Raw genomic sequence first — 22,819 nt, 5'->3', positions numbered from 1 at the left:
CAATTCTGTTCCAGATTACCATCTCAACACACCAGACCCAGACCAAAACCCACATGCCTCCCTCTACTGGTAACCACTGTAACGTCAACCTGGTCCCAACAGAAAAAACAAGCATATGCACCCCACAATGACAGGAGTGTTTAAAAAAATCTATTTACAGGACAGGTAAAATAATCCAACTCCATTTAACTGTTAACATAAGAATATTTAAATGTGTTGGGGAAGTGTGTTAACTAGTCTTAACAGTTTGTATGTAAACTAATGGATAATCTTTTAAGCATCATACAATGTAATGATTAGTTAACATTATTGAAGAAAGAAATCATAAATGTTTTCTATATTGCTACAAATAAAAGAGAGTATAACCTGCAATGCCATGTTATGTCATGACTTTGTCTTGATAAGAAGGCATAATCAATTAAATTTAACATATTTGCAAAGTAGGCCTATTAGAAAAAATGTAGCACAGGCAAAACTAATTATTATTATTATCATTATTATTATTAAAGAAGTTTCATAACATGCAGTGTGTGTAAATAGCCTACACTTTATTTTCAGCGTTTATGAGCAGGACACCCATCTAACAAAATATAGCCTACTGAATGCTATAAAAAAGTTTTTATAACGTTCCCATTAAGTTAAGAAAACATTGTTTCTGAGTGTTCTCTGAACGTTCAAAACGTCCCGGTTTTTTTTTTAATGTTTTAAAAGCGTTTTTTTTCTTGGTTATGCAAAGGTTAGGCTACAGGAACATTCCATTTTATAACGTTCCCATTAAGTTAAGAAAACATTGTTTCTGAGTGTTCTCTGAACGTTCAAAACGTCCCGTTTTTTTTAAAATGTTTTAAAAGCGTTTTTTTTCTTGGTTATGCAAAGGTTAGGCTACAGGAACATTCCATTTGGACATTTTGCAAACATTATGGGAAATTACTTTTGAATGTTTGTTAAACATTCTGAAACAAGTAGTTACATTCAAACTAAAGGTTTCGAGTAAAATCCTTCCATGAACAATGTATATACAGTATTTGTATAGCTTTACAAATTTGTATTTGTAAAGCTATGAACACACTTGTTCATAGCTTTGCCAGAGCGTTAGCCACAGTTCTGAGAACGTTCCATGTTAGCTGGACACTCCTCAAAGAGCTTATCTGGGACATGCCCCGTCCCTAAAATGAAATTGTAAATATGATTGGATGGAAAAGAGAAATATCCCACCTCCCGTTTAAATGGAGGTTCTGATTGTTTACCTATTTATTTAATATTTTTGTAGTGAGTTATAACGTTAGATGCCTCTGTCTTCTCATTGATTCCAAATGTCTCTGCGCCAACATTCAGTGGCGTCCTTGTTGTAACAAGATTTGCGTACGAGTACGGCGAGTAACGGTGGCCACAGCAGCGTGTAGATAATTTTTTTTAAATTATGTATTATGATAAAGCAAGATAATCTCCTTATTTTGCATAGCAACAATGTACGCTTTACGGTTACTAAAACAACTTCTCTCAAATGTGTCCCGGATGAGGTTGAGTCACCCGCGTTGACGTCACTCGAGCTCTGAAAATGGCTGAGTCGGAAGAAGAGGTGGATGTCTTGGTCCAGAGAGTTGTGAAAGATATTAATAACGCCTTTAAAAGAAACCCGAACATGTACGTATGTGAACTCGCATTGTTGTTTATCACGCGGTCGTCTAGTTTAATGCTTAAAGCGGCCTGGACCCTCGCGCTCAGCCGCAGGGAGAACATAACGTTAGTGCAGCAGCCTGTGTAACTTGCGCAGACAGACAGCGGCTGGCTAACCGGCTACTAACCAGCGGCCAGCAGCAGAGAGAGCTCACCAAGCCTCGCTTTTAGACCAGGTCGTGTTCAAATGTGTCTGGGGTGCCCATTTAACAAGCACCGTGGAAACGCCGAAAGTTTCTCTTGAGTGAAACGCGAAGTGTGCCTGCTTGTCATGTTGTAGCTAGTAACGTTACTGTGAATGTTTGGATTTGTTAGTCGCTGGGCAGTAACTGGCGGGCGTAGCAAGCTTTAATACATTATATTTATAGTCATAATTCTCAGTAATTGTCCGTGTCCGTTTGTTTTTACTGGTAATTCGGGTGAGACGATCAGTGGTTGCAACATCGCTGCTCTTGTGTTGTGTATCCAAACACATCTCTTCAGTCCACATATGAAGCATCTCGTATGTTTTTTAAAGTTGCCTGTGTGTTGGGTCTGTTTGTCCCATATTTATAGGGTCAGTGCCCTGTCCCAATGGTTTCATCTCACTCTTCTCCTATGGCATTCTTGTATGTAATGAGTCAGTGTCAGCTGAGATGTTTGGTGCTTTATGCATTGCTGTTTGCCTTCAGCTCCTTAGTATTTAGCAGGGTTTCTTAAAATAGCCATGTGACTTGTTCTTCGTTTTTATCTTTTACAATGTGTTCACAGTGATGAAATTGGCCTCATTTCGTGCCCCGAAGCCCGGTACAACAGAAGCCCCATCGTCTTGGTGGAGAATAAGCTGGGAGTGGAGAGCTGGTGTGTCAAGTTTCTGCTGCCCTATGTGCATAATAAACTCCTGCTGTACAGGCAGAGAAAGCAGTGGCTCGATCGGGAAGGTAGGACGAAGGTTTATTGGGTTAGCTTGTTCGGCCGGCTCACATTGCTGTGACCTTAGTCTTTATTAAAAAATGGCTGTTCATACAAAAGGCCAGCGTTGCTGAAAAAACGGACTTCTCTCTCTTCTTCTCTTCAAGCACTGGTAGATATAACCTGCACATTGCTTCTCCTAAACCCAGACTTTACCACTGCGTGGAATGTCAGGTACATTTTCAACATGCTTGTATTACCCGAACAAAAAAAAAAAACATTTTACTGAACTAACCCTTTCACATACTTTCTGAATGATTATATGCACATCTGTGGTGTTTTTAGAAATTCTCTTTTTCTTCTCTTTGATGTCTGTCTAGATTTCGGCCGTATTATTGTTCTGAATGTGCTGTTGCTATTTTTAAAAAGTTGTCTAATTTGGCAAAGGAGCTGCTACATTTAACTCTAAATGTGTCTTGATTTTCAAAATTTGCATAGTGAACACAGAGCTTACTGATTTAGTTGCATAGTTCCATCCCAAGAAACACTCTAGAGATATTTATGACATGCCTGTTTAAAAAAATATTTTTAATGTTATTTACTGAATTTTTTTTATTAGGATTTTGTAAAAATTCTTTACTGTATTCTTTTATTTTTTTTTTACTAGGATTTTGCACAAAAATCTTGGCTGAATGTCTTTGTGATAATGTTGCACAGAAGAAACATTGTCCAGGAGGTGGTGCTGTACTGGTTTTTTTAATGGTTGTATCCTTGTGAATTCATCTGGGTGCATATTGTTTTATAGGAAAGAGCTCCTGCAATGTGGCGTGTTAAACCCAGAGAAGGACCTTTACCTGGGCAAACTTGCACTATCTAAGCATCCTAAAAGCCCAGAGACATGGATACACAGGTAAGATTTCCAAATCTTTCATTTGGCCTGCAGTGTCATATCACAAGAGTCGTGGGGGGAAAAAGAAAAGCAAAACTTAATTTTAATTTATAATATAATTTGCATTAAAATGTAGAGCATATAATTGAATTTTATTTTAAATATTTGTATGTTTTTTCAGTTGCTTCAATCAAATAGTATTTTTGGCCATTTGTGTTGTTGGGTAACTATGATTTTGTAGCATAAATGTAAAGGCATCTGCTTTAGTGCACTAAATGTTCATTGTGTGACTCTGAAGATATTCTGCTATACAATTAAATGAGATCTTTTAAAATATTAATGATGGCATATTATAGAAGTGCTGTGTCCTGCACCCTTCAAGTGTCCTATTTTCCAGAGTACTTTTAGTTCACCATTATATTAGATGAGTCTGAATTTTCAAATAGTGATATAAAAAACTAATACTAAATTAGGCATTAAGAAATAAATAATGGAATAGTTTGATGCGCGGTACTGGAAAATGTATGTGCTCTGCTTTCATGTAGCTGGATTAGTATGGAAGAGACCTTGCTCTCAAACTGGCTGAAACAGTGAAAGCAGAGACCATGAAATGAAACTGTCTCCAATTGCAGACCTCTTGCAACATGTCAACAATGGCACATACTGAAGTAGGATTTCGTCACTACTGCAAGGACAAGGGCAAACCACTTTACACAGAACAGGAATAAATATCCAAAGCTTGTGCACCTGACAAGACCGAGAGCTTTATACCTGCAGGGAGTGTGCAGGACACATTGCAGCTGTCAGATATTTTGCAAATAATTCAAGTTTTTACAATTCACTATGTCAGTTTGGATGATGTTATTGTCTGCAGATAATACTGAGCCATTAGATCTCCCAGGATGCTGAGCAGCCGCAGGGCGCTGAGATAATCGGGCGATTCAGAGCTGTTATGAAAAATAATTAATTGTATTATTTGTTATTGTCTTGGCATTTCATGATTTGCAGATTTTACCCTCTCACAAATAAAACCGTAAGTGTTAAATTCCTTGTGCATCTTGGCATATGTTGATGATCAGTCTGCTTAATTGGTTTGTTGTGAACGCAGGCGCTGGGTGTTACAGTGGCTGCAGAAGGAGTGCTCTCCTTCTGGACAAGAACTGAAGGATCAGGCTGAACCCAGAGGAGACGCTGTGGGGAGGAGACCGTGCGAGCGGCTGCAAAGAGCCTTGCAGGAGGAGATGAGGGTCTGTGCAGACGCAGCCGGCCGTTACCCCAGCAACTACAATGCATGGTCCCATCGCATCTGGGTATTGCAAAACATGGCTAAAGACAATCTGAAGGTAGGCCATCTCAGTCCACTGCAGCTTTCTGCACTATATCTGTGTGATATATCATAATGACTGAAAAACGGGTGTCTGTTAGATGGTGCTTTGTTTGCGTGCATTTCAAAGATTAGATTTGTCTTAGATTACTTTAAGGAATGATGGATCACACTGGCATATCATCAGTGTTGTTACAAGGAAAGCAACATGAGATGGTTATTTATGAGGTAGATAAATCTACCTGAGCCTTTGATGATCTTAATACCTTTCTTCTCCACTTGAATTACCTTAGGAAGAGACTTGATTACAGATGCCACAGTTTTCTGACTTTTTAGCATTTATTTATTTTTTATTTTTTAGAGAGAGCTGAGTGCTGTTAGTCGGGAAAGCTTATTGCCTCTTAGGGGGTCACTGAGTGCCAGACCTTTGATGTGCTTATACTTTCTTAATTGGATGCAAAATTAGGCAAATGTTACAGGGCTCAATCCAAGCTAAAAGCCCTCATATAAAAAGGATGAGCCTGTAGATTTAATGATCCAGGACTAAACAGACTTGAACCAGTCTGAGCTTTTCATAGGCTATTTCAGGAGTAATTGGGTTATGCGGCTGTCATCTTACAACTCTGCATGTCTTGTTTGGTACTGTTTTCCTTGGTCTGAATTTCCATCCTAGATCACTGTAGTACAATGTTTACTGAGTTTACAACCTAAATGAAGTCATGTTTTATTTTAAAATACTCATGGATATTTAATTATGCATGCTCAGTTCCTTTATTTTTACCTTTAAAACATCTCATGCTCACTTAAAGTTAATCTTAAGCATTAATATTTTAATAACACTGTTAAATATAAACTTCAGCAAATCTCAAAATTAATATATATTATTAATGTACATTATAATGTTTTAATGCATCAGTTGATATTTAAAATTATTGATTTTAGTTTTTTATTTTTCAATTATTTAAACAAAATTGTATACATTTAATATCAGCCATTCATCAGTTATTGGTTAAAACATGTCAAAAATAATTTTAATATTGGTGCATCTCATTTTTGCAGCGCTGTAGAAATTACTTCTTTTTTTTCATTTATTTAGACAAAGTTGTATATTTAATTTCATCCATTTATGAGTTATTTGTTATAACATTGTCAAACAGAATTTTAATATTGGTGTAACTATGTTTTGTTTGCATATTTGAACAAGGCATAATAATATGCATATATTTGCATAATGCATAATTGAATGCATTTGAATAAATTGATTGATATGCTGACATTCGTTGCCCTTCCAACTTTGCAACTGAACTAAAATGAACAAAAAATTCAGCTGCAACAGCCTGAATCATGATGGTGTTAAATGAATATAATACTCTGTGACTTTCTACTCCAGGTTCTGCATGATGAGCTGTCCTCCACCCGACTGTGGGTGTCCATGCACGTGTCAGATCACAGCGGCTTCCACTACCGTCAACACCTGCTCAAGGCCCTGGCCAGGGAGCTGAGCCAGGTTGGAGAGATGGAACTCCACCCCACCCAGCAGCCTAATGGAGAGAGCACAGCGGGCGCGTCTGATGACAATCACCATAATGACGTCATCCCTCAGCTCTTCCACGAGGAGATGGAGCTCTGCACTGATCTCATCGAGTCATATCCGGGCCACGAGACGCTGTGGTGCCACAGGTGAGAGTGTTCGAAGCCAGTTACAGATCTCCAGGTCTTGCTGTGCCGATGATAGTCGTGCAATCAGTCAACATCAGACTGTGCTTCCACAGGTCTCAATGTGAATACAGTGACTTTGTTTGCCAGAAGTCTGTCCTTGGCCTTCAGCTGGTCTGGCCTGATGTGTTTATGGCTTAGTGTTATAAAATGATGGATGGTCTTATGCTGCAGAGTTGTAGCTCACTGAGGGAGAGGCAAGCAGTTTGCTGGATCTTTTTCTAGCTCTTTCAGTTTTTCCCCTTCCCAGCCTCATCCCTCGTGGCTGAGGCAAGGAGCAGCTGCTCGGTGAATGGTGTTTATGTATCTTTAGCTTGTGTTTTCCCCCTAAAGTGTGTCATGGCAACAGATCTATTTCATTTACAAGTCTGCTGTTAGTTTGAAGATATGACAAGTTGTTTGTGCCTCTTAATGATAAATATAATAAAACAAAATGCATTACTAAGCTCTAGCTTGCTTTAGTCACAGATGTTTCATACATAAGCCTTTTTATGTTTATTGAAATCAGTGTTTGTTTGTTTGTTTTAAGTGGTTTTGCTTTAGGACTGGTAAGTGGATGGCAGGTGATGACCCAGCATGGCACTAAAACTGTTTTTCATACAAAAGTAACACCAAAATTAAATTGTCATGTACTCAACAAATATGACTGACTTAGGTGGTACACAAAAGAAGACATTTGTAATGACATTTTTGATGAGCTTTATGGCATATTTTATGTTTTATTGTTTTGGGTGTGTATATATATATATATATATATATATATATATATATATATATATATATATATATATATTATACTACACTGAAGGTCAAGTTCTCCGCAAGGAAAAGTAGTGGATACTAGAGTAGTCGAACTTGCCATTTTGTCAAATCGCAATTCAACTAAAATTCTGTGGTTTTATCATATAAACTACTTTTAGGATACATTTATGGTGCATTTGAAAGCTTTTTAAAATGTTGGTTCATTGTAAATGCATTGTAAAGGGCAAGTAGCACATTTTAGTATGGTAAATCCTGTTCCGTGGAAGAAAGTCAAGCAATTTTGGAACTACATGAGGGTGAGTAAATGATGACACCATCTATGAGACAGCCAAGTGCATAATCAATGAGATATTAGTAATTAATTAGTAATTCTGTATGTAATATAGTTTGTGATGTATTTTCTTTTATTCTGGATAGTGTTTTTTGTGGTTTTCGAAGATGAGGGCGTATCTTTTAATAGTTAGTAAGTCTATTAGGCTAATTTTAATTCTGATGTTGAGCATTTTTGTATTTTCTCTGTGACTAATCATATCAGACCTGAATCCAGACTTAAATAATAATGTAAAGTGCATTTTAGTGTTGTCAAAAGTACCGACTTTGGTACTGAAATTTAAAAAATGATGATACCAGCATTTCTCACAAGCATTTTGAGCGGATTCTTAAACACCTCTGACTGGCCATTGTGATCACACGCTGAACAGATATGTCTGTGATTGGTTACGATGATCATCGCCTCACTCTCTTCACCGAGTGCTTACACAGATCTACGTGGGGTGTTTGAAAGTCACATCTATCAGTGGATCCGTCAGTGAATCCCTGATATATCTGCTCATAGACGAATCGTCTTATAGACGCTGCTGTCAAACGCTCCCGTGTGTATGTTAAGAATCCGTTCAGCAGCGCTCAAAATCTTCGTGGGAAATTCTGGTATCGTCATATTTTTTTAATTTCAGCACTGGTTGGTACCGAAGTCGGTACTTTTGACAACACTAGTGCATTTTATTTTATAGTCAATTGTATTTCAACATTGAACAAATTCATATCCAGGCTTCTCCAACAGGCGACATGTCTTCTACCTGTGGCACCAGTGGCGGAGGGAGCACCTCCAGGAGGCAGGGTCACAATCTCCACCTCTCACCCACATTGACGTCCTCCTCAGCGAGGAGCCCTGTGATGAAGCCAGTGCTTCCCAGGCCATGGACGTTGACTGTGTTCTGGATGGGAGCAAACATGGAAGCTACACGCAGGACACCAAGCGACTAAAGCGTGGACCCCGGCTTCCCCACCCCGGACTTCCCTCCGAGCACACGTTTGTCTCTAGAATACTCACAGGCTGCCGGAGCCCCGAGCAAAGCTGCTTTGCCATTGCCTACAGGAAGTGGCTGGACTCAGTTATAGGTCAGTAGTGTGAGAAACACTCCACCCACCATGATGTGGGAGAGCTGTGATAGGTCAACTTATTTCTGGCTCCAACCGCCCACACCCGCTTCTCTGAAAACGGCTGGACTTCTTGGCCGGTTTGTCAGAGATGCTCTGCCGGAGCAAATTCCCGCTCATGATGAAAACCCATGACCCGTCTCGGCAGTCTAAGCCTGGTCCGTTTCAGCTGCTTTAGTTCAGGTACTGGATATCTCAGGTCTGTTATCAGTGTACAATCCTTTTCTCTATCAGAAGCTACAAGTTTGTATTTTTTTTTTTTCATATAGTTTGGTTGGTTTTTATGTTGTTTTAAGTCTTCCACCACAAATCAATAATAGTATGCTCTCCTCATGCTGTCTGCAGTTTTATGATTCCTGTCGGGAATCTTAAACGCACACTGTGGTGCACACTTGAAGGGAACACTTAGAGCCCAAAGTGATTCTGACCCAGTTTCCCTCTTTGTTTAATTGAGGGCAGACTGGCTCTGAATTCCATCTACTGCTCCTCTTTGGACTTTTGTACTAAAGCATGAACATTTTTTCAATGAATACCTAGAAGTTTTGCTACAATCAGTAACGTGAGCACAATCATTGAATTTAAAGTTTCCTGGAGGCATTTGATATGAAATATTAGGGCTAAAGACAGACATTTTCATGAGTTTTAATAATCTTAAATAAATAAACCGATAACTGCACATGAAATTGGCCATTTCTAGGTGCTCTCCTCATTCAGGTGAGTATTTGTATTATATGACATATCTATTGCAGGGTCAGCATTTCTTCAGTTCATGCAGATGATTCTTGGGCGTTTGAGAATAAATGTTCCTAAAGCACATCATCATCATCATCATCATCACTCATTAGAATAACAAAGGCCACGTTGTCACATGGACTAGCCTCAGCATTTAAGCACTAGTTTTGGGTTATAGTTCATCCAGGTGGACTCACAGATGCATGGGTTTTCATGATGAAAGGGAATTGCAAAAGCAGGAATAGGCTTTTCTCAGCTTGGCCCAAGCGTGGCTGCAGAAATAACATGCTGCCACGTTCAAGCCCATCTGGTGCAGAATGGTGCTTATTCTCTGCGCCGGGGGAGTGTGGACCCGTGAGGGGCCTGGGTTTACAAATGCTGCTTTTTGTTTAACACTATTTTGAACTTAAAGTATATTTATGCAAATATGAAAAGTGAATTGTTGTTAGCTTCACTTATGTGATTTATTAAAGCTAATAATCTATTCGACGGTTATGGTTGACTCACTGTTACTCAGTAATTATTCAACTTGTAATAAACTTTGAAGTTTCACAGGCTCAGTCGTGCATTGACAACTTAATTAATTCATAGCTTAGAGTAGGTTGTGAAAATCGGATTAGATTTGATTAGATCTCGCTCTTAAATCAAGGACAATGCCCATTCTACATATGCAAAAACTATTCTAGTTAGGTGAAGTCATTTTAACATTCTAGGAATGCTTATATGAATCATGTCTTTCAGCAAATCTATAAGACTTGCACAGTTCGATCTTAAGTTTCACTTCATAAGTCTACTACTGTTCTTTTTTTTTTTTTTGCACAGTTGCACAAGAACTAGATTTATGAAAGTAGTTGAGTTATGTAACTTCTAGACTGACTCTCAGACTTTATAAAGGGCCATGTCAGTGTGGTTGTCAGTCTGCATGTCTTGGACCCTGACTTTTTAAAAAATTTTATTTGAGCTGCAGCAGCAAAATTACCGGATGTCTGTCACAGAATTTTGAATTCTTTTCACAGCTTTTCCTCCACACCATTCCTCTGTATAACGCAATGTTTAGCAACTGCACTGACAGCGTTTGATCATTTTTCACTCTTTATAAGTACAGGTGTGTGCATAGGTGCTTGTTTTAGATGATAATATTATAAGGTTTTAGCTTCAGCATCTCCCCCCTTACACCTGCTGTTAAATAAACAACTGCTAATAGAGTCCTGTATGGAAGGATAGTCTAAAACTGGAATGGATCTGCAACAAATGCATTTATATTTTGTCACTCTGATTTGGTCAATCTGATCTGAATAGTTATCTTTTTGCATGTACATTATGTGTGTACTGTTGTATTGGGATCAAGGTCACATTGTCATTGTATTTGATTGCAATTTATTATAATTTTTTGATTTCATGACCCATACATGCTGAGACCGAAAACATTGCATTGCTTTTTTGGCTCCCTAAACAATTAGCTCGTTGTATTAATGCTATAGGTGGTAAATGTATTGCCTAACTTAAACCCTTAATGACATGTCATTTTCAGTTATATTGTTGAAAACGTACAAATTACAATATTTTTGTCTTTATATCTGTTCAGGGCTTCCTATTCACATTATTCATTTCCTAAGCAGTTCACAAATAGTCCTACATTACCTTAATGTGAATTACACTGAGCAAGCACATAGTATTTCCAGTTATGTCATGTCATTTTCCATTGTTGTAATGTCATTTGCTGTGTGAATACCAAAAATTTAACAGCAGTTACACTAAAGCATACACACAGATTTTAAATTACTAGTACATCTATGCAGAAGCAGGACAGAGTTCATTTAGCTTTAGAAAGAACAAATGTAGCCTAAGATTTTGTATTTTCTTTGTATTGTCTGATAAGCTGATAAGGTACTGTAGGTTTTTACAGCCACAATAACCAACATTTATAGCATCTCATCCGTTATGTATTTTATATTTATTTGTATTAAAAACTGTATTGACCGTAGTTGTTTTGTCAGTTCCCTACCACATTAAATAAAGTTACTCTGAAAAGGTCCATCTCACATTTTTATTTCCTATTATTTTGCGTTCATGACCATTTTATTAAGTAATTTTTTTTTAAAATCATGTCATATGTGTTTATTCGATTACACAGGATTATGGAAACAATTTACAAGAACAACATCAGTCATGGGTCTAAAGAGAGCACATAATGTTCACAAATTCAGGGTTGGTAAAAGGTCCATCTCACATTTTTATTTCCTATTATTTTGCGTTCATGACCATTTTATTAAGTAATTTTTTTTTTTAAATCATGTCATATGTGTTTATTCGATTACACAGGATTATGGAAACAATTTACAAGAACAACATCAGTCATGGGTCTAAAGAGAGCACATAATGTTCACAATTTTTTTTTTATGTTTTGGGACGAAGACGAAAAAGTTTCCTATTTGTTTTAAAATGTGGTTTATACCTATCAAAGCAAAGCTGGATTTAAGCAGTTATTACTCCAGTCTCCAGTGTCACATGATCCTTCTGGAATCATTCTAATGCTGATTTGATGCTTAGGAAATTTTTCAGTTATCAATGCTGAAAACAGTTGAGCTGCTCAGTATTTTTTGTGGAAACAGTGCCCCATTTTTCAGAATTATTTGAACAAAGATCAAACGAACACAAATGTATGTTCCTATGTAAAAGTCTTTATAGTTACTTAGATTAAGTTTAAGCATTCTTGCTTGACAAAAGACTTAGATAGAGGAAAAAACACTTTTTGACCCCAAACTTTTGAACGGTGGTAGGCTATAATTTAACTGACGGCAATAAGAAGTTGAGGGAAAAGTATCTGTAGTAGGCGAAATATTGTTTGCTTCCTCTATTTATTCTGTAGCTTTCTTTAGTCGGAGGGCTCGACAGTCATTTTGCAACCAGTTTCATTTCATGGCATCGAAAAGGCTTATACCGATTCGGTTCTTATAAGTTATTTCTAACTAGTAACTCAACGCATTTCATGTACACGTACAGCACAGTTTTGCCGAGAGCTGCAGCTCGTTGATTGAGAAATTAGGCAGCCTTCCGTGGTGTTTGATTAGCAGGTCTCTGATGGGAGGAGTCGGGCTTGCCCACAGACTGAGTGAAAGACAGGCAGGCGATGAAGATGGTGGATCCAGACACACATCGGGCGGACCGTTAGCTCTCTGGAAACTGCAGCATACGAACAGGTGAGAGATATGACAGAAGAGATAGTTTTACGCGCTATGTAATGTAATCATCGTCTGTCACAGAAGCGGTTTTGTTAAGTAACACAGGAATAGTGTAATGAAAAAATCATTGTATTTCAATGAGATTCATTCAATGATGCGGTTCGTTCGTAGTGACTTAACGTTACTGTTGTGATGTTTGCTTTCCCTGCGGATGGGCTGAACAGTGTTTGTTTACACTAGAAAGGACAATTGTTGCACTGCATTAGCCTACTACTCCCGGTTACCAGATACAACACAAAAGAAATATGAGGGCCTTAGGTTTAGTAACTTGGTTATCCAGTGAAATCAATGCAATTTGCGATGCAAACAATATTATCATCATTAGCAGACAGAAAAATGCCTTCAACTAATTCAGTTTCCAACTATGTTTGTGCGTTGATTGAGAGTGGTGTTAATTCTGATGACTGGAATAACTGACTATCCGCTTCTCCAAAAAGATTAGTATTTTCCTGCAGGTTAAGGTTACACCAGTAGGTGGCAACAAGTGAGTGTGGTATTAGTGAATGACTAAATTCTTCACTCAATCCATTCGTTTCAAAACATCTACTGCCTCTGAAGGCAACAAGACACATCCAAATCCAATCTTTCTAATTAGATACCTTCATCTGGGCTGTGCTTCCCAAAGGCAATATGGTCGCAAGTTCTGTTGTTACCAATAGAGTTCAGCGGAACTTGGATCCATAGCTAGCTATGGCTTATGGGAAATGCACGCCCGATCGATTTTTGAAGAAAGCATAGATGTGTCACTGCCTACGATATCCCACAATCCTGTTTGTTTGATTTTGTGACAACGCTTTCTCTCCTTATTGAGAATGACTCTGATTAACAACTAAATGAACAACATTCCTGCTAACCATTTTTGGTTCCCAGAACGTTCTGGGAATGTTACCCTACAGCGCAGTGGTGTGTGGTGCTGTTCTGAAATGAGGAGGCATAGTCCTTTTTTTTCTTTCTTTTTAAATTTTTTTTTTTTAATCAAATGTAAATTCATGTCCCATTCACATTTTCTTGGTTAGATAAACATTACTTATCAGAAAAAGAAAAAAACAATTCTATTTTATATTTTTACATTAATAATGTAATCAATATTCTATTTATTAAAGACAAGTAGCCTTTGTCATCATGCTCTTTTTAAGAATTTTACATTTATTCCAAAATAATAACTCAAGGCAGTAATCATTTAAACTATGTATTTTATTTGTGAACTTATGTTCAGCTATTCTTTTTTTAATAGTTAACTTTTAACTATTTTTGAATTTGAAAAGCTCAGTAAATATTGGTCACAGACACTTAAAATTGTACTTAAATTTTTACCAAGCTGATTACTCACTAAAAACTCCCACAGCTCGTGGTTTCATGCCATTTTAAGTCTTAACAAAGGGGTTATATCTAAATGTGTGAGTTGGTTACTTACTTTTTTAAATTAGACTTCCCATTAACCCCATTATATTGTTCATTCAGACTGATTCATGAGCGTGGAACGCGCAAGAACTCAAGAGGTGGGATTTATCGCATGAACTGATCACAGCCAAACATAATCAGTCTTATACATATACTGTAAAAAAAAACATGAATAGTGTCCATGAAGTCATCCGTAGGTTTCTGAAGAGCGTTTTTGAAGCTCAAAAGTGGGCGGAGGCGGCCGTCGCCATCTTGGCAGCGCGTCACTCCCGGATAATCAAAAATGGGCAAAGAGGCGGGAGCAGGTTGCTGAAGCCACGCCCACCTTGCGCGACGGTGGGCAATCCACCTGTCACTCAAATGGCCACGCCCTTATTTATGCAGAACTTTAAGGCTTAATATAATTTAAATGCAGAAACGCTGAATTCTGCGTGTCTCTGTGTCAATGAATGGCGCAGACGCGGTTTTGTGTACTACTTGTATTGAAGCGCGCCTAATGCTTCCGGTGATTTCAGGTTCTGCCGTCTCACTAATGAGGACATAAATACATGAACAACATCTCCAGAACTGCTCTGAGAGTCACTTCATGAGCATTTTACCGTTTCATTTGAGTAAAATTATCCTCATATCATATACACACTGAAATGTAAAGGTATTCACGGCAACCCGTCAAAATAAAAGTTCGGTTTAACTTGAAAAAATTGCGGCTGAAATATATTACTGTTGTTCAGTAGAATGTATGTAATAGGCTACTACTAAAATTATTAAAACCTTATTTTTAAGGAATATTTTTTTATCCGATTCATCGATTAATCGAAAAAATAATCGACAGATTAATCGATTATTAAAATAATCGTTAGTTGCAGCCCTAAAGGAATAATCATACAATAGTTCTTCAGTGTTTTAATTGAAATATAAAATCCCCTTTATTTTCCCCAAAATAAAATTTGTTTAATTCTCATTAATTAAAAGATAAATTAAATGAATGTTTTATGCCGTAAAAATGTAAATACACAACACAGAATTTCTGAGGGGAAAACATTATAAGGCTATTGTAAGAATAAATGAAACAAATAAATAAATGAATGAAAATGTTTTTATGCTTTCAAATAATTAGACATGCTGAAACAGAATTTGGTAACAATAAAACATAAGGTTGGAAAAAATAAAAAAATGTTAGGCCCTAAACATGTCATTTTTGTTAAACTTAATAAATTGATGTTAAACTGTTTAAGTTTCATGATTTTAATTAATTAGACATGCTTTTTGATTAATAAAATGTAATTTTACCAATAAAAAGGAGTCCAGAAAAATTAAAACGGAAAAAAACGGAATCCCCCCCTCATGAAGGAGATAACTCTCCTTCAGTGTATTGTGTTTGTTCATTATGGAATGCATCACATGTTTTAAAATAATGGAATAAATATGGCAAAACACTCAAAGTAACACCATATTTCAATTTTGACAGGAATGAAAACAAAGCTGTGAGGGAGAGAAGTAGGCCTATGGATTGTAGGCCTACTGTTGTTTAGCAATGATTGTTCAGCTGACAAAATGTCTGTCAGTAGACTTTCAGTAGACAAAAACTCCATCAAATAGTTTTGAAAGTTGTGAGTTGTTGAAAATTAGGTAGGCTAGTCTTTGGACCTTATACAGTGTGTTCCATGTTTGATTGTAAAGACTGTAAGCCTAGGTTTTATTAGCTTTAAATTCAATATGGCATATATAGCAGACGGAGCAAATATTTAGTAAATATTTAAGAATGAGACAAAACATACGGTATGATCATGGCACTGCATGTGGGCAAGTTCTTTTTTTTTAAATCATTGTTATTGTTATTATTATAGGCCTATTATTATTTGGGTTAATGTATGTTTATTTCTTCTGTTGATCGGATTATTTCAGGTTTACACTAGTACTCGAAATTTAGTTCGGATCGAGTTGAATCGGATCGATTGAGGTGTTTACATGAAGACAATTTAGTCCGGTTGAGCCTTCAATCCGATTATAAAGGGATTATAATCTCCGTTACGGATGTTGAAGTGCCACAATTGATGACTCACTGTAGTCTCTCTCTCTCTCTCTCTCTCTCTCTCTCTCTCTCTCTGTGTATCGCCGTGATTGTAAACGCACGCCCTTCTATCTCTGTGGTCCACAGCGGTTCGGCGTTTTTGCAAAATAGTGCTCTGCTGTTGAATGGCGCCCTCGGAATACGCTTGCGCTGTTGGCATTACCAACCTGCTTTCCTGCCAAATACATGCCCTAGATGCAGACTCACTGCGCGACGTCGGATGCTGTGTGCAGGTGGGAGAGCAAAACACTCGCGTGGAAACTGACTGAGAACAAGGCGAAATGACAAGGACAGGTCTTGCAGTTGGTTGATAAAGAAAAGCCTTCGTTAGACCCCGCCGCACATATTCTTTCGTTATAAGCTACATCCATCCGCAATATCACACCTTTACTCTCTCCGAGTGATGCTGCTGCTGCTGTCTATGCAGGTAGGGTTTACGCATTGCATTGATGTTTTGATTGGCAAGGAGTATTTCCAACTACATTTTTGAAATGCTTGTGTTTTATGCGTTGTTTTATGTAGTTTACTTTTAATACCTTTAAGGAAAAAATGTCGTGGAATATGTCGCAGTACGCTGCTTTTAAGGACGGCAGTGATCCAGGGAGTAGGTAACAGTAACGACCCGCCCTTTGCAAATATATAATAGCGAATTGGGCAGAAAGTCATTAAGTGTTGCTCAGTGACAAATGTATGTGTAAATGCTAAATGCTTCGGTTTGAAGAGCTCTGGATATGGGAGTGTTCTCAGAAGACTCGTATCAAGCCATGACTGAGCAAATAACAAAATAACAGCAATAACATCAGAGGGGAGATTTGACATCTGTGCATTAGTGTCTTAAGTGATGATTTTACTATGAACTTAAGTGTGATTGTGTTCTGGATAGTGAAATTTGCTGAGCACTGTTTTTCTGGACATGGTCTTGTGCTATTATGTGGGTTTTTGTAAATAATATGGTCATCTTGGAAGCACCTTGGAATTTCATAAATATCACTGTTACTGTAATTACTTTATTTATTTAATGGACAAGTCACATGGCATGCCAAATATTTCAGTAAACACTTAAATACCATCGTATGCAGGATTGTACTGTGTTACTGCCACAGTACTTTTGATATTTTTTATGCTTCTGATATATTTAAGACTGCCTGTGTGCCTCAGTTTTTATATATCGTGCAGTAAGTTGTGTGATAACTACAGCTCATGGTGACTGTTTTTAGAAGACAGACATTTTAGAGGTTATTTGCTATAGACCCATCCAAGCACACATGGATATTTGTCACCGCACACAGAGAGAAGAGATCAAAGGTGATACTAAACTGAATTTCCCTAGAGGCATTCACTGGTTTTTTTCTAGTATTTCTCTGGCTGTTGCTGGCCATGTTTTTAAATAAGCTCTTGTTTGTGAGCTGAGCGAAGCCTCCGGTCCCAGTTGTAGGTCTTTCTAGGCAAATGAGTGGGGAAGCTGAAATGGGAAATGTCCCTCCCAGAAGGGCTCTTTGACCTGCAGTATTATGGGTTTTCTCTGATTACTGCTCTCTCTGTATGGAGAGCATCACACTCTTTCTAGTCGGCTTCCATAGGGGAGTTTCCTGTATGCTATACAGCTGTATATTCCATTTAAAAATAAAATAAACATATTTCCTATTGAAAAAGACAATTGGGGTAGGACATATTTATATAAAAAAAATTTAAAAAAAAAAGATGTCCCCCCCCCGTAGGGGTGTGCGATATATATCGTCTGCGATAATATCGTAATTGTTGTTTTAACGATGTGCGATTTGACATTATCGAGTATTTTGCAAAAACCATTCAAAACCTCCCTACAGAGCGCACGCATACATTACGTGAAGTCCAGACTAGTGCGTGCTAATTTGCTGCTTATTTATAGTTAGTAAGGCAGTTGTTCAGTTTAGGTATTGGGTCAGGTTAAGGGATCTAAAACATGGTCATGCAGAATAAGGTATATTAATATGTGCCTACTAAGTACTAATAAACAGCCAATACACTAGTAATATGCATGCTAATAAGCAACTAGTTAATAGTGAGAATTGGACCTTAAAATAAAGTGATACCGAAATATTTCTTGAGCATCAAATGATTTCTGAAGGATCATGCGACACTGAAGACTGGAGTAATGAGTCTGTTGAAAATTCTGCTTTTTCATCACTTACATTTTTAAATGTATTTGAATTGTAACCAGTCATTTTAATTTGTAATAATAATATTTCACGTTATTATGGTTTTTACAGTATTTTTAATCAAATAAATGCTTGGTGAGCATAAGAGGCTTAATGCCAAAAACATGAACAAATCTTACCAACCCCAAACATTTGAACGATAGTGTATGTGTATGTGTTTTTATACACCAGATATATAGGCTATTTCATAATAGTCTGATTTAATACATATTAATAAATCATTCACATATTCATCCAGTTAATGAATAGCACATTTTGTGCAGTCAGGTTGTTTAGTGAGATAAAGCAAATTCTCTTACCTGTTTTAAACAGTGTATTTAAAGAGCTGAGGCTCTCCTGGGATGCAGGCGGCTCCAGGGTTTTGGGATTGTATTAATTTTTAAGCAGCGTGTGTTGAGTTTTGTTTGGTGGCTTCATATGAAATCTTGAAAGTAAAGCAGCTGCACTTCACAAATACTGGGAGTCCGATGTGGCCTTGGGCCAGTTTTCCTAATGTATTATTTGTCTTGTGTGGCCTTTCAAGTCAGCAAATTTCTGTCACTACATTCAGAGAAATTATTAAACATCTTTCACAGTCTGTTTTTTGACTTAGTCAAAGATGTTTTCATCAGTATTCTCAGGGCCAACACAGAGGAACTCCACTCCAGTGCCTGAATTGTTTTAAACAAATGCAGTGTGAATATCTACGAGGACAGAATTATGACTGTGGTTGTGATGAAGATCTCAAGGCATGGATGGAATATTTTATCCATTCATTTCCAAAGACCTTTAATAGGTGCTGTAAATATTTGTTCATTCAGACCATGTCAACATGCACAGATTGCACACCTTCATTACCGGAGGTCACGTCCTTGTGTCAACACAGTGAATGTTTTCACACACCTTTTACTCTAGTAATATTATCAATAGTCATATTCAGATCGTTACTGACTGGAGTTTAATGACGGCTATTCATTTACATGGCAGCATTGAAAGTGACTGAGTGAATTATAGGTGTACAAAAATGTTATAACTAATTAAGTGCTTTTACGTGATTTAAATGTCAGCGTAAAAGTAGGTTAGCTGATACTCTAATATGCAGAGTGTGGAGGACAGAGCAGTGGACAGACTGTCATAAAGGAAGATGAAGTTGCCCTTTGCAGATGATGTGAGAGCTCAGCCCAAATGTTCACGCAAAGAAAGAAGGCGTAACTTTGATTCTAGCTACTTTGTTTGGCCTTCCAAAAGAGTACGATATATGCTTCGTCCCCACTGGATGCAACAAATGCCTCGTTTATAATGGGTTTTAATGTTTTTGTCTCTTCGCTCCGGCCGGGACACGGCATCACAATATGGTAAGGGGCGTAACATTTCCTTCACACGCTTGAGGTATTCGGTCAATCACAACGCACTGGATAGCTGGCCAATCAGAACACACCTCCTTTTCAGACCGATGAGCTTTGTAAAAATCGATGCGTTTCAGAAAGCCGGGGCATAGAGGAGAAACAATAATGTACAGTATGTGGAAAATATTGTGTTTTTAATGTGTCATTACACCAAATACACAAAATAATGTTCTTTTTAGCAACATCATATGACCCCTTTAACATTTAGAAGAACCGTTTGACCAAAAATGTAATCTTGAGCATGCAAGAACCAATGAGGTTTGACGTTAATTGACGTTTAAGGTTTGTTTTGCCATATTTGTTGTAGTCTGTGTTAGAGATCAACCGATAATCAGTTTTTACCAATATTGTTCTGGTATTTTATAATTTTTACTAAATGTGAATGATAATGTTTATTTTTATACAAGTTAGCCAATAGAAACAACTCCTAAACTATTTTAAAATGAATTATTACATTTATGCAAAGTTGAGTTGAGTTTATATTCTTTATTTGAAAAATTTGTCAAATTTTTTTGTAATGTTGCTTCTGATGCTGTTGTTATAAAAATAGAAAACTAGGCTATGTTTTATTGTTGTGATCTGAAGATGAAGTTTATCAAAAAGCAGAAATAAATCAAAATAAAAGAAAAATTGTTTCTGAATATCAGTAATTGGACATATAAACACAATAATATCAGTTCTAAACAAACAAAATCGGTCTGAGTATGCGCATGTTGGCAATTATTTAATTTACGAGTAAATGAAAGCTTAAATTTTAATCTCCTCCTTACACAAAGTGATCGTGTCACTTACAATATAAACCTGCAATATGCCTGTCAAGTCATTTCACATTACCTTTGTCCTTTTTGGAATTTGAAAGTTTTGGACTCTATAATATAGAAGGAAAAACAGAACAAAACGACATGAGGATTAGTAAATGATGACAGATTTTTAATTTTTAGGTGAACTATCCCTTTACTAAGTTCAAAGATGAAGGAAAATTCAGTCCTGAATAACTAGTCTGTTTACTCTAGACTGTCAAATGCTAATGGCTTGGATTGAAGTTTTCAGTTTTCCATCTTGTGATTACTTTAATTGCAAGAGATAAAAGCTTTCTTTTATCAAGCCAAAACATTATTTACACTTGTTTTGCACCATCTGGCAGTGGTTTGTTTATTCCCTTTGTTGTTTATCAAGGAGTCATTAACTTATGGAGGCTGCTGTAAAAGAGGTTTGGCCATAATTAGATTCAAATTTACTTGCATAGAATTATAATGAATGTTCTATAAGGCACTGCAGCTAAATTAATAGAAAGGGCCAGACTGAAGAGTCTGTGCTTAATTATAGGCTGATTTTAACAATCTCGACTTGTTCTTTAAGCCTGGCAAAAAATTTTGAAGTTGTAATTAATTTTTAGGAATGACTAGGTCATGTTTCTAGTATGAATACAATTTAATAGGCATAATCCTCTGAGCTGTGATGCTGGTGAGAAAGCAAAGCTGATGGAATATTAATACAGGGACAACTGACAACAGAGACTTTAACTGACCGTGCATAATAGGCTTTTCTAAATGACTTGATTAATAATCATTAATATCACAATCTCTAATTTTAGCAAAGCTGGTTTTGTGATGTTGATTTTGCTGGATTATTTTGTTTCTACTGGGGATAGAAGATTCCTTAGGATGTGGTTGGGGACATTTTTGAAATTCAGAGTTCATGTAACATCAGTTTATCTTGGGATCCCGAACAGGACATGTGTTAAACTCTATGGGGTAAGTTGTCACAATGGGAACCAATTAGAACAAAATAAGTAAAACAGGGTTTCTACGGGTCTTAAAAGGTCTTAAAGGGGTCCTATTATGCCCTTTTACAAAGTCTTAGCTTTGTTTTGGGGGTGTACTAGAACATGCTCTCATGCTAGGTTGTTTCGAAAAACACATTATTTTTCACATATTTTACATTATTACAACACCTCTCTCCCCAGTCTGGCATGAACGGCTCGAATAGTTCCTGTATCAAATGAAGGCCCGCCTTCTGAAATATGAAATGTGCTGTGATTGGTTAGCTGGGCCAGTGTGAGTTGTGATTGGCACCACTCGGCGCCTGGTCGGAAAATGTCATGCCCCTTACCATAGCGGCCTGCTGCGAGCTTCAGTGTCAAAATCAAATCAATTTGAGCGCGATTTAAAGGGGTCATATGATGCAATTTAAATTTTTCCTTTTTCTTTGGAGTGTTACAAGCTCTTGGTGCATAAAGAAGATCTGTAAAGTTGCAAAGACTAAAGTCTCAAATCCAAAGAGATATTCTTTATAAAAGTTAAGAGTCAACCACGCCTACCTAAAACGGCTCATTCTAACACGCCCCCACATGTCTACGTCACGATGTGGGAAGATTTGCATAACGCCACCTAGGGCTGCACGATTAATCGAATGCGATTGTCATGCGCATTTTGATAGTAATGCCGGTTCTGTAATCAGCAGGAAATCATCATCACGTGCTTTCAGATGGAGCAGAATTTACTACACATAGCCGTAGTTCACTGACAAGTTACGCAAAAAATTGCAGACGATTTTATTGCGCGATTCTGAAATCGTTTGCGTTAATGACAGCTGTTTGCATAGCTTCTCAGTGAACTACGGCTCTGTGTAGTAAATGCTGCTCCATCTGAAAGCATGTGAAAATACCACATTTAATAACATATTTTTACTCCAAACTCACTTCATAACATCAGTCGAGTGTTTGAAATAAATCTTTCTGTGAGATGATGTGGCTTTTACACAGAATAAGGCATGCAACATATTTCATTGTATTTAAGCAGTGATAAAGGCATTGCATTATAAATATACTTTATTTTCATGAAAATTATAATAATAAGAACTCAGATAAACCGTATATTGCCGTAGTCGTGTGTTTATTAGTCACGTTGAATCAATGAAAGCAGTTGAATCTTCTGTTTATTCAGCTGCAGCGATAGGCATTTTCTGGGTTTCTTCTGCGAGGCGTATTTGGAGTTTCAGCGCGAGAGCGTGCTCTGGACTTTGAATTAAGATTTACTGCTGATCACAGAACCACGTTTCACTGAAAGATACGCATGACAATCGCAGCTTCTGT

General features: G+C 37.2%; 2 protein-coding genes across 2 annotated transcripts in view; both read left to right on the top strand.

Moving 5' to 3' along the window:
* Window positions 1-1,501: 1,501 nt before the first annotated feature.
* On the top strand, window positions 1,502-10,593 carry ptar1 (protein prenyltransferase alpha subunit repeat containing 1). Its single transcript, XM_016275301.1, has 7 exons — window positions 1,502-1,644; window positions 2,428-2,597; window positions 2,736-2,802; window positions 3,374-3,478; window positions 4,566-4,800; window positions 6,172-6,461; window positions 8,320-10,593. Exons 1-7 carry the CDS (start codon window positions 1,559-1,561, stop codon window positions 8,663-8,665), a joined length of 1,299 nt encoding a protein of 432 aa, XP_016130787.1. The 5' UTR covers window positions 1,502-1,558; the 3' UTR covers window positions 8,666-10,593.
* A 5,617-nt stretch (window positions 10,594-16,210) lies between these two features.
* LOC107587500 (amyloid beta A4 precursor protein-binding family A member 1-like) overlaps window positions 16,211-22,819 on the top strand; it is an 89,615-nt gene continuing 83,006 nt past the window's right edge. Inside the window, exon 1 of the mRNA XM_016275300.1 lies at window positions 16,211-16,569. The gene's annotated coding sequence lies outside the window, so the exon portion shown is untranslated. The remainder of the gene's footprint in view (window positions 16,570-22,819) is intronic.

The sequence above is a fragment of the Sinocyclocheilus grahami genome, unplaced genomic scaffold (assembly GCF_001515645.1).
Source record: "Sinocyclocheilus grahami isolate Dianchi unplaced genomic scaffold, SAMN03320097.WGS_v1.1 scaffold93.1, whole genome shotgun sequence".
Taxonomy (NCBI): Eukaryota; Metazoa; Chordata; class Actinopteri; order Cypriniformes; family Cyprinidae; genus Sinocyclocheilus; species Sinocyclocheilus grahami.
Note: the sequence above shows the minus strand (reverse complement) of the source record. Positions and strands in the feature narration are given on the sequence as shown.

Bases quoted from the DNA above. Each gene is read 5' to 3' on its own strand.
- ptar1 (XM_016275301.1), top strand. From the start codon at position 1,559: ATGGCTGAGTCGGAAGAAGAGGTGGATGTCTTGGTCCAGAGAGTTGTG. The intron at 3,479-4,565 runs GTAAGATTTCCA...TTGTGAACGCAG, and splicing joins CCAGAGACATGGATACACAG to GCGCTGGGTGTTACAGTGGC. The intron at 6,462-8,319 runs GTGAGAGTGTTC...CTTCTCCAACAG, and splicing joins GAGACGCTGTGGTGCCACAG to GCGACATGTCTTCTACCTGT.